Source organism: Gavialis gangeticus, unplaced genomic scaffold (genome assembly GCF_001723915.1).
Source record: "Gavialis gangeticus isolate Ggan-Ray unplaced genomic scaffold, GavGan_comp1, whole genome shotgun sequence".
Lineage (NCBI taxonomy): Eukaryota > Metazoa > Chordata > Crocodylia > Gavialidae > Gavialis > Gavialis gangeticus.
In genome coordinates this window covers 65,849,135-65,861,612 of record NW_017728995.1, presented here as the reverse complement: position 1 = coordinate 65,861,612, position 12,478 = coordinate 65,849,135, and the positions used below count along the sequence as shown (strand labels likewise).

The window sequence follows — 12,478 nt, the reverse complement described above, 5'->3', positions numbered from 1 at the left end:
ATCAGGGGCAAGTCTAAAATTTAGCTGAAAATCAGAAAAAGGCAATAATAGTTCCTACTTGGTGCTTCTCATTTTCAAAGATACAATCTTAACTATTGGCTAATTCAGTGAAATTAAGGAGCAGTTTTTACCTCCTCTGTTGGCAAAAGTCTGAATGCATGCAAAAACTTAGCAGAGAGATAGCTTTATCTGTAAGATCACAATGCTTCCTTAAATTTCCTATGGATTACAGGTAGGAGTAAGAAATTTAACCTGTGAATTTTTCTCAAAATAGTGCGTCAACCATTGCCTGATGCCTCTCCCATCCTGCACTACTCTGCTTAGCAGCAGCTGCAGGAAACAACAGAGGGTGACAGAGCTCAGAGCTGTCCTGCTTACAGCCCTGTCTTCCATGTGGACATAGAGTGGGGTATAGAAGTCAGCCTTCCACAAGGAGAACTGCAATGAGCAGTTCTGGCAAACTGGGGCCAAGAAATAGGGAATGAAGCTGTTGAGGAAGCAATTCCATCATCGCGTCTTTGAGCTTCTAACCTAACCCACCTTTGGAATATCGTTTTCCAAAGAACCTGCCCCCCCTTTGTGAATAATAGGAATTTCTCTTTCCATCGCTAGGGAATACTTGAACTAAATTTCCACTAAATTTCAGGTGGAATATTTTTTTCCTTGGGAAAAATTGGAGGGAGCGTTTAGCAGCAGGGTTTCTACTTCACAGTCACCTTACATGAGAATTCTATCCCAAGAAAAACACAGCTATTAAATAAAAACCTTTGCCACAAAACCTTAATGAAGTGAATACTTTCCTTCATATGTTAAAGTTATAGTTCATATTCTACATCATGGATATATGACCAACATTTTGCAGCTATTGTTCAAGGCAAGAAAAGATGGCTGAGATTTATGTTAGGTAGGAGAGCTGCGTTAGGAAAATTAATCAAAACTACTGCTCATATTTTGTTACTTCCTAGCTATTAAGAACACCCATGTTACCTCCAAAATAGAAGGCTAGTTTATGATAATTATAACTGTAATGAAGAATTATACCAGTATGGCCACTAATATAATCATAATCATATTTAATACTTACACAGGACTTTTCATAGTTGAGCATATAATATAATTTCCATTTTATAGCTTAGGAAGCTGAGACAGAGAAGGTAAGTGGCTTAGTTACAGTAGCACAATGAGTCTGCTTTAGAGCCAAGAACAGAATCCAAGTTTCCAACTCCCAGACCTGTCTCTCACCACAATAAAAGTTTAATTAAACCCCAAATTAATTTCATTGCATGACTAAAACGTATAATTTAAACAGTGGTCTTAGAAAATTAAAGGCTACTGCATAACCCTGTTCCTCCCTGTGATTTTCCTTTTACAAAGCTTAATTCCCCCAAGTGATACAATGCACATGTTGCTAACTGTACCTGTTCTGGCATAGCTCCATGCTCAATTCCAGTCCGCAGTAATCTGTAGCAGTTACTAAACAGATCCCATTTTGTGAGATCATGAGCACTAAAACAAGAGGTAATAAAGGCATTAGCTGTGTTCCTCAAAAATCCAAGTTACAACAGCTGGTAGCTCAATAAGCAGGCTGGTATTTGTTTGCAATGTTAAAACAAGAGAATGCTTTGAAAAGGCAGCTGCACAGTTCACAGAACAATAAAACCTGACCATGTGCTTTTTTGTAAACTAGGAAAATGTTTTACCACAAGAGATTTTTATAATGCAGAGATTAATTTAATTAACAATGACCTCTTTAAAAGGTTAAGTAGGAGTATCTGAACTATGGTCAATTTGTTGCTTTTTGATATTCATTCAAAATTGGTTTTCTTTTTTGATTCTAGACACTGACAGAACTTCAGCAGGCATTTCTCTGCCATTGTAACTTCAATTTAACTCCAATAAAATAGATTAAATGAAAAAAAAATTTTAACTAAAGTACATTTGGGTATTTTTATCTAGTTATTTGAAGTAAAATAATATATTTAATTTTAAAATGTTAAACATTCTAAAATATCTAATATAAGACAGCATGAGATCTGGTCTGTGGTGAGGAAGAAGGGTAATTAAAAGAATTCATGAGACTTGCTACTTCATATAAAATCATATGGACTTGCACCTGATAGGTAGCCATACTGTGCAGATGCCTGCACCTATGCAGAACCTCAGTGATTTCAGTGACTTAATGTAACTTACAGCTTTATTGCTGTAACTGCTTGTTACCATATAAACTGCCTTCAAAACACTGATACTAACTAAGACTGGGGGGAATCTGATTTTGAAAAAACTTCAAGGTTTCAGAGTTTGTTTTCATTCTTCAGTGGAACAAAGCTATGACCATCTGAACTTTTTGGGGAAAAAAATCATGAGACAGAAAGCAAAGCTAGAACAGTCAATAGCCTTGTGATAGATCATCTACCTATCACGTGGAGGGCTCCAGTTCAAGTCCCTAGCTTAAATCAGGGAGAGCAAAACCTTGATCTTGGCTCCTACACATCACAGATGTGAGCAAATAACCGCCAGGCTACAGTTAATTGCTCTGACTGGAGCTGTTCCACTTTGTATAAATAATTAAATTTACATTGGGTGCAAAAGACCAAGACTCAGGCCCCTGGCACACGTTCACACTTAACAGCATGATGGAATCTGTTTCCTGATTGCGCATCCTTCCATATGTGCATGGGAGGACATGCAATTTTGGGGAGAGATTAGATCCCAGACATGCCACTACAACCTGCCAGACTTGGCAACTCGCATAGAGATTTGTCACCATACAAAAGTTGTACCTCTTTAATTGCTCAAACACAACATTGTTATAGCAGTACAATCCTCCTAGTGGGCAGTATAATTTATTCCCATAGGGATGGTGAAAGGGAAAATCCTGTCTTACCTCCGAATTTTCATTCTAGAACCCTTCATGTCAGACAGTGTCTTCACAGTGAGATTTCTGTTCCCCATCTTCATGGCAACTGGTGGTAGATCTGATCTGTGCTCTGAACCTGGACTTAGAACTGCCTCTCAGGAAGAGCTCTCCAGAATGACAGCTTCCAAAGCTGAAAAATACTAACTATATAATATATATTTCAAGAGCCACTGAATGCTATCCCTCTCTACCTGAGCCCTGAAATGACAATCAGGGGTTTCCTGGAACATTCTCTTCTTTTGAAATTAGTCAAAAAGCAAGCAATAAGGATGAGGGATAGGGTGGGGGGAAAAACTAGACATAATGCCTCCAAGGGGAACTCAGACTGTCTGACATGGAAGGTCCTGGAATGAAAATTCACAGGTTAGACAGAATTTTCCCTCTCTCAGCCCCCTCCATGTCAGAGTCTTCACTGTGGGATGTCAAAAGCAGTAAAGGGTGGAAGGAGGATTTACTTTACCCGTGAAGACTGTAAGGTGTACTGGGGCATCCCATGGTGCAATTCTTTTCCACAAACACTCTATCAGAATATATGAAGATATTAACTCCATAGTGGCCTAAAACGTATGGCAGGACAAGTTTCTGTAGCAGCTTAACAGGGTTCAACTCTTCGCCCATATAATGAGCGTTGTTTTCATAACAAGAAAAGTTGTACCCGAGCGTACGGATGCTTCTTTCACATACACTTCATTCTTCAGTAGGGTCTGTCCACATCTAACATCTGCACTTCTATTTCTTCAGGATGTTGTTGGGAGAGCAGCAATACTACTTCTATATGATGACATCTGTTGTGAACTTGGAGTTGGAGGCCTGGTCAGATAACTACCATCTTTGTCAGAACAAGTAACTAAGGTTTCATTGAGAACCTTACAAGCTCTGAAACCTCTTTGGATAAGGGATTAGCAGGTGGATACGATACTTCTGGAGAGAGGAACACACCTACACGCTGGGCGCATCTACATGTGGACTTTAATGACCATTAGCCTTTTAATGTACATTAAAGTGTTACAAGAAAACTGCACTTTCACTAATGCACATTAAAATAGGCTAACGTGCCTTTTTCTAGTACTTCACAATGGAGGTACTAAATTTATTGTGCATTAATGAATGTGTAGACACACCCACTGTGAAGCTGAAAGGGATTTACTAGAACTTTTAGCTCACAGATCAAAATTATGACAGGAACCTGCATACTGCTAGAAGACTGTAAAAGTGTCATCAGGGTTTTATGTGAAGGTGATAAGAGATTTCTATGGGATTCCTACAATGCACCTACAACGTAGTACACATCCAAACACTGGCTTGTCCTTCCAAAAAGCCCTGGTTTTGAAGCCCAGAGTCGGGTCATCTTGTAAAGCCACCAGAGTTATACTTGGTTTCAACTGAATTTGCCCAGATATCCATCCCTTGTGACATCAGTATCTAAAATCCCAAAGATGTATCCATATTATTTGTGAACTTCCTTTGAGAGGCTAGGAGGATACTTACCAGTTTCCTGAAATGATCAACCATAGATTCTTCTTTTCAGTTCTTTACTGACAGGCTAGGCAGACAGCTTTTCGTTCAGCAGAGATCATTGTTGAACCATGTTTTTTTTTTATGTTGCAAGTTTGACAGGAGATTCCAGGTACTTTTAAATCAGACTTAAAAACTAAAACCTGAGGGTTAATGTGAACGTGATTATAATCAATGTGGCCTTTTCCTTCAGGGTCTTCTTCACCATCTTGATTTTCAATAGCCTATTTTTGAAATAAAGGGAATGCAGCCTCTACTTCTTAGCATCTCTTCCTCATTTAGCACCTCTTCTTGTTTTTCAACTGGACTTGGATTCCCAAAAAAGGTCATTAGATCTTGACCATTTTCTTTGCCCTAAGCATCTTACTGAGACAACTGACAATGCTTTTCTTCACTGGCGGAGCCATGCAAAATAAAGCACTTCCGCCCATAACGTGAACAAGCATCTTTCTCAAAGCAGTGCTGAAGGCTCGTTGCCTTCTCAGCAGCTATGGAGATGTAGTGTTTAAGGACCTAGAAATTAGAAAATGAACTTGACTGTCCATAGCACGTGACAGATAAAACTTTATGGTATGGGTTTCAAAAGTCTAGCTTGCTGGCTGGATCTTGCCAGGTGATCTGGTCCACAGACTTTGATCCAACCCTGACTACGCTAGGTAACCTTCCTTCTGGGGCAGGAAAGTGTTCAGGTGAGTCAGGGTACTGAATCCCTAGCAGCACCATGGGAGCAAGCCCAGCACCACAGTTTTTCCTGCAACGGCAGCCCAGCACCCACAGTGCCAGGCTTCCTTCTGCATTGCTACTGGGGCTCCAGTGCAGCTGCTCTCACCCAGGCACTTTGCTGCCATGGGAACGTACCACCCTCACCTGCTTGGCTGCCAAGCGCCCAAGTGAAAGCAAGAGTGCTGGAGCCCTGGCAGCACTGTGTAAAGCCCAGCACCATGGCTTGTTCCTGCAGTAGTAGCCATGGGCCTGGGAAGTAAGGCTTCTTCCCACTGAGGGTCCAACCAGCTGGAGCAGGTACCATCCTGGAATCCATCCCAGACCAGCCCTGAATGTGATGCAGCCCTCGACTAGCCAGAGAGGGCACTGAGTGCTCCAGATCCAGGATGTGGGGATGGGGACAGGGGGGAGTCCCAAAGCCTGGTCAAGCACCATTTAGCTGGCTAATAGACTAGTTGTACACCACTCATCTGGTATGCAAGCCAACCATCTACATCTACATTACCCTACTCCTCTGTATATGCAAAGGTACCAAAGATCAATTAGCGGGTCAATGGATTCTTGGAAGAGCTCCATTGTGTGCAAACAGGCAACTCAGCTGGAGCTTTTTTAGGAATCAAGCTACTTGCATTTCCTTCTGTGCTGGCTCTAATTGTGGGTAGCAAAAATGAAGTGGCATGGAGAAGAACTAATGTCAGACTTCCTCTACTTATATCTTGCTCAGGTAACTTCTGAACACATTGTGGGGAAGGGCAAGGCCGAGGGGGAAGCTTGGCCTTCCAAGTAGTCCTAATTGCTGTCAAGCAGTAAACTGGGTGTGACAGGACATTAAGGGATGAGAGAATGGTAGCTGTTAATGCGGACGATCAGTAGTTAGAGAGTGGGCCTGAGGCAGGCTGAACTTGCAGAACAAATATAATATATGTTTCTTCTGAGAGCCATATCCCTTGCAAATCATTTACGTATGCACTTCATGGGATCTCACAGCTATGCTGATAACCAGCTTTTCTAGACCTGACATCAGATAAATATTAAATAATATTAAAACTGAATACACTGAAGATGCTAAAAAGAGGTCTAAGATCTGTATATATTGATTTGCTTCTATTGCTTCCTGGAAGTAAAGTAAGACTTGTATTAGGTACCTGCATATAAAACCAAAAAGCATAAGCTGCATCAGATTTATTCTTCCGAGTGCTATGCTGATGTCTAGTAAAATCAGATGCTATCTTCTGCATTCTCTTCTGAAACAGAAAACAATATGCAAGGTGCTGGAGCTTTGGGAAGACTGAAATAGGCTCTTTAACTGTTTGGTCAAAGCCCTTACTCTGATGGCTTTTTATTATGGCTGGTGGGCTCTGGACAATATGACACAAAACTGTCCAGACAAGAAGAGAAGTATAGCTCTTTCATTTGAAGAGAAGGATGACATGGCATTTGTGAACACCCATCTTGAAAATTATGAATCCAAGAAAGGGAGTATGCTGTACTGAAACTACTTATTTTAGCAGAAGCTAGGCACATCTTCATGTGGTTTGCCTTACAGAAGGCAGCTCACTATGGCATGCCTAACAAGGATTAAAAGAAGGATCTGCTCAGACTTGGGAAACTCCAAAATGAGTAAAGCATTTGAGGTAAGGTAGCTTTTCAGAAAATCCCAGACTTGTTCTTCCAAATTTCTGGAAAGGCAGTAATAACTTCCTCCTAAAGTATAATCTCTATGCTAGCAATAACTTCCCAGGGACTACCAGAACAGATAAGGTAGTCTGAAGAGTCTTTCACGAGAAGTAAGGAGAGACTTATTCCTTTCCTGAAAGCCCCAGGGACCACTTTGTCACTGTACTCTCTGAAGAGCCTTTCAATTGGAAGGAAATGACATGTTAATCTGCAATTTATATTTCTTCAAGTTGTACTGTAGTTTCCTTCAGGAGACAGCTTTGAAAGCTCTGAATGTACAGCAAATCAAAATTCGGTGAAGCATTAGTCCTGCTGAAGACTGCTAAGAAAATCTAGGTCAAAAGAAATTTTATGTCATGCTTTTCTTTTTTCCCCCCTTTCTTTTTGTTTCCCAGTTAAACGTAGACCTCCTTTATAATAACAAAAGACTGTAGTCTCTCTGGCAGAGGTTGTTCTGTCCAAATGAAGTCCAGGGATGATCTTATTTTCCTTTGTATGACTTTGGCAGGAATACTCCCTCAATCTGATATGATGATACATTTTCCTTTGTGAAGGAGACTGTAGCAGGCTTAATAGTGAGCAGAGTAACTAAGACCTTTTAATTCTTGGATATAATGAGATCTTGATAGAGAATTCCCAATGCACCTTAATTACACCTTCAAGAAGAATAATATAGCTCTTTCTTCAACTTAATTAGTCTTTTCTCCCCTTTCATGATTTATTTTGTAGACACAAAAAGCATCTGTGAACTTAGTTCTCCAGAACTTTGCTGTGATTAATTACAGAAAATCTGTAGTACTGTATTTTAGACGGGTCTCCTTTTTAGGGGACCTAGAAAAGCTTTAAGACTTCAGGCTATTCCTTGATGGGTTGATTGCAAGCAGTACCTTTTACCAGTTCCTGAGAGGAATTATTGGGAAGTGCACTACAGACACATTGAAAAGTCAGTTTGCAGATGTGTTCCTTGTACATTTATTTGAGGAAAACTTTAGCAACTTTATGATCCCTCATGGGACCTTTGGAGGCTGGAAGGGAAGAGGAAGAAGGTACATCTCCTAGGGAAGAGGATTAAAATCACTTCACCCTACGCTCCCTGCTGCTAGGTCTAGGATGTGAAAAGGAGCGAGACAGAATCTCTGAAAACAACTCACTGGTATGAGAGAAGTGGTAGGAACTGGCATCTTTCAGAACAGCTGTGATTTTAAGAAAGACAGTTTTTGCAAAGGGGGACGCTTCTCAGCATAGCACAGATTTTGCCAACATGCTGGCTGGGAGCAGGGTTTTTTTTTCCTCCATAGGGGGAAGGAGAGCTATTGGAATATTCCCCACCAAGTTTCAGGAGATTTCAGGGAAACTACTGCTTACTTTACAAGCAGTGGGGACAGGGAACCATGCTTAGCCAAGAAGCTAGAGGGATTTTAAAATCATACCCTGATTCCATGCCACTGAGTGTGCCTTATATCAGTGATGGGAGCGTCCATGCTATATATTCAACTATCTCAGCACTGATCTGACCTACACATGAGCCAGGAGCTGGGTTCCTGTGGTTTGCTATTTCTGAATAAAGAGGAAGACGACATACATGCATGTCTTTCAAGCTCTTCTCAGTAAGCCAAAGATCCTTTTTTTGGTGTGGCAGCTGTGATGAGAACAATCTTAAAGATTTAAGATAAAAATATATCTTAAAATCTTGAAGAAATGGAGATAAATTTAGTAAAACTTTCTTTAAAAAATCCTGTGAAAGATCTGCTAAGCAGGGTGTCCTGGAGGCTGGTGAGAGTGCCAGGTGGAAACAGAGAATTCTGTGGAGTTCTTCCTGAGGGGCAGTCCTAGATCAAGGTTCAGAGCAAAGATCTGGACTGCCTCCAGTTGCCATGAAGATGGGGAGCTCCCTTGTGAAGGACTGTCTGACATGGAGGGGACATCAAGTAAGGTATACCAGAATAAGGCACATTTACACTGGCACAACTATATTTACTATAGGGGATCAGATAGTGTAACTAATTCTGTAATAAATCGCACTCCTAAACAAAAGAGTTACAAGGCACTGATCTCACCTGGACTTAAAATATTACATGTTTTGCTGCATCAAATCTCTAGTGTTGATGGATGTTGCCTAGCATTCATCAATCTTTCATATTAGCAGATCATTTTCCTGATCTGTCCTTCCTTGGTATCAATATTTATCGACTAAAATATACATCATCACCTGACAAAGCTGATCAAAGTAAAATCACATACTTGTGAAAAGAAGTTAATCTCTTTAAAGTGGAAAGCACATTGTATATTTCATCTTCATCAGCTTCTTCTCCCTGGAAATGAAAGCATATTCATCAAGGACTGAGTGATATAACTAAGCTTATGGAAGTGTATGGTGAAGAACAGCTACATTTAAGCATCTTATACAGACATTTAAACAGCCTTATGATACCGCAATCACTGTGCTATTCTTGGAGTCTTGATTTCTCAGTGTAAAATAATAATATATATTTGAAATAATCACTGGGTAGAACTAAGAAATCAGCAGGACTGTCTGACAATGTTAAGAAATATCATGGTATTAAAATTTGCACCAGTAGCTTATGATAGGAGAAGTCACTGTCTGAGAAAAAACTTAAGTCACAAATTTTAAACTCATTCTTTTCAGAGACTATGGGGTAAGGACAAATGTACCTCTTAACCACTGTAAAAGGAGAGGGGAAACTTCTGCTCAGGAGCATGCATCACCTGCAACAATTTAGCTGTTATATATTCATGATCCTGCAGTGTTTCAAGGTAGCTGAAGTGCTGTAACTTTGACCCTGAATGAAACAGGGTTGAAAATGCAACGATTTTGCTACACCTGTATCCCTACAGAATCAAAGACATAACCCATTATATTGTAACAGCTTATTGTTATAATTTTATATCAAAACAGTTATCTCTCTCTATACCCTAAATTGTATTTTAATTAGTCTGATTCCAGGTTTAAAAGTAGATCCAAATGATATCTTCCATCTAAACCTGAAACTCTACAGAAGCTCATATATGTTTTGCACAAAAAAACAATGGCAGAATTCCTAGTCTATTCTGGTTTTTTAGTTTGCCATCACCCACAAACTGTAAAAGTGTGTTTTAGTGCATTAAATGGCAAAACTAAAGCTAGACAGAAAATGGTTTTCCCACAGTGTGAAAGTTTTAATTGAGATGGAACTTGACAAGTTTCTGGAAAGGACAGTATGACAGAATATCGAGTTCTTGGATGAAGGGTTTGGTGCCTGCAATGTGCAGGGCAAAGACTGAATTGAGAGGCTACTCTGTTTGGAAGGTATCTGGCAATCCTATACATCAAGGCTTCTCTTATGGTCTGAAAGGACTTGGAAGATTCTCCTCCCCCTCCACCCCACCACACAAAGGCTTTCCCCATTTATGGAGATATGTTCTGGAGGTGCATCTCCGTAATCAGGGGAAGCTAGGCAGGTGCTCTTCAGGCTTTGGGGGCCCAAACCTGTGTAGGAAATCCCAGAGAACAACTTTCTGGGGCTGTTGGAGTGCACGTGCCATAAAGTAATCAAACATCCTTGGAGGTTTTAAGACCCAGCTAGACAAAGCTTTGGATGGGATGATCTAGTCGGGGATGGTTCTGCTTTGAACAGGGGGTTGGACTAGATGTGACCTCCTGAGGTCCTTTACAACCCTCATTTTCTATGATTCTATTAATCATATCAAAGGAAATATTTTCAGATGATGATTATTTGTTACAGGTTTTAACTATTTTACATTTAAATTTTGTTAACAATGATTATAAAGTTGTATTTTTAAAGCCAAATGAATTAAAATAAAAAGGAAGAAGATCCTAAATTCCTTTCAATATTTTGAGAATTGCATCATGATGATACATGATGAAAGGGGCCTGCTATGCTTTTCATATTCTGTGTACATGTTTTAAGGGTCAGCTCTATATTTAATCTTTCAAAGACTGCTAATATGTTTTCCACCACTGCCAGGAACACAATATAAAACCAGTTTTACTCTTTAGTACAAAGCTGTAAAACAGGGGCAGGCAATTATTTTGGGCAGAGGGCTGCTTACAGAGTTTTGGCAAGCCATCAAGGGCCGCATGACAGGCAACCCAGGGCAGATAAATATTAATTTCCTACATTTTTTAGGGGCCCTGTGGGCTGGATAGGATGGCCTACTGGGCCGCAACCTAAACAATGATCTGGCCTACTTAGGTGTATGGTTTATTCAAAATTATTACTATAAATGTATATAATAGCATATAAGTATATAATATTATTAAGCACAGAAAAGGATACCAATTTCTATGTATTACCTATTTGGTGCCTAAAATGCAAGGAGAGTCCCCCAAATTATAGAACTTTTTAAAAGAATAGTTAGGGTTTATAAGGGTAACACTCCACCACACTGAGTTCCAAAAATCAAAGGAATGACCCATAAGGATTCCCTCCTTTTTCAGCATATTTGAATCCCCACATATCACATTTCCCTTTCACTGACAATCTCCACCCTACCACAAAAAAATCTCAGATGCCTTTAATGGGTAAATTGACACAATAAATACCTCCTATCCCTTCAAATTTTTGTTCCTTCTTTCCTTCCTTTCCAAACTATTTAAAAATACTGCTTACAGTTTTTTAGCAAGCCTTCTCCTCTAGTCCAGAGGATTTAAGTTTGCTTCTGCTCCCTGCATGGGACTACAGGTAATAGTGTGGTCACAAATACCTACTTTTTTAATCCCCTATTTATCTGTTTAGCTACCCATTAAGTACTGACTAAATGTTAGATTGAAATTCTCTGGGACAATTCTCTGCCTTTGTGTTGTTTGTTTTCTCTATGGGCTTGCCTACATGGAGAAATACTCTGGAATAGTAATTGTGGAATAGCTGCTACCAAATAGCTAGCCTATACTAGCTTACTATGTGAACAATCTTGCTCTATGCCAGAGGTAGGTAATATGGCCTGTGGGCTGGATCTGGGCTGTGGAGCTGGAAGGCTTTGCCTCTGCCTGTGCTGGAGCTCGGCAGTGAGGAGCTGCAGTGGAGCTGAGCAGCTTCCAGGTGTTTGGGTACTGCACAACCCAGGAGGAGGGTGCAGGTGGGTGGGCACTGTGCTTGTGCTACAGCCAGAGAGTGAGAGGCTGGGGAGAAGTGGCAGCAGCAGCCTGGGTGCAGCTCCCAGCTGCCTGGCTGGGAACTGTGCTTGTGCCCCAGTCAGGAAGTGCGGGTCTGGAAAAAATGGCACCAGCACATCACTTAGCTGCCTGGCCTCAGCACAGATGCCCTCCTCATTGCTGATGTATCATAAAAGTACGTGGCCCACACCAGATTGGAGCCAGGTTGTTCCGGCCTGCAGCTTGAAAAGATTGCCAGCCCCTGCTCCACACTGAGGGTGCCTTTGTACTATTTACCTTATAGTTTCATAGTTTCTAGGGTCGGAAGGGACCTGAGCAGATCATCTAGTCTGACCCCCTGCCATGGCAGGAAGAGCACTGGGGTCAAATGACCCCAGTAAGGTGGTCATCTAACCTCCTCTTAAAAACCCCCAGGGTGGGAGCCTGCACCACCTCACTTGGAAGCTGGTTCCAGACCCTAGCCGCCCTGACCGTGAAGTAGCGCCTCCTGATGTCCAACTTAAACCTTCCCT

The 12,478-nt window shown here is 40.8% G+C and overlaps 1 protein-coding gene across 1 annotated transcript in view; it reads right to left on the bottom strand.

Annotated features, from left to right (window-relative positions):
- STAG1 (stromal antigen 1) overlaps positions 1-12,478 on the bottom strand; it is a 295,978-nt gene that overhangs the window by 52,990 nt on the left and 230,510 nt on the right. Inside the window, exons 19-20 of the mRNA XM_019503764.1 lie at positions 9,074-9,144; positions 1,419-1,506 (exon numbers count right to left, since the gene is read on the bottom strand). Coding sequence (XP_019359309.1) covers positions 1,419-1,506; positions 9,074-9,144 — 159 coding nt within the window. The remainder of the gene's footprint in view (positions 1-1,418; positions 1,507-9,073; positions 9,145-12,478) is intronic.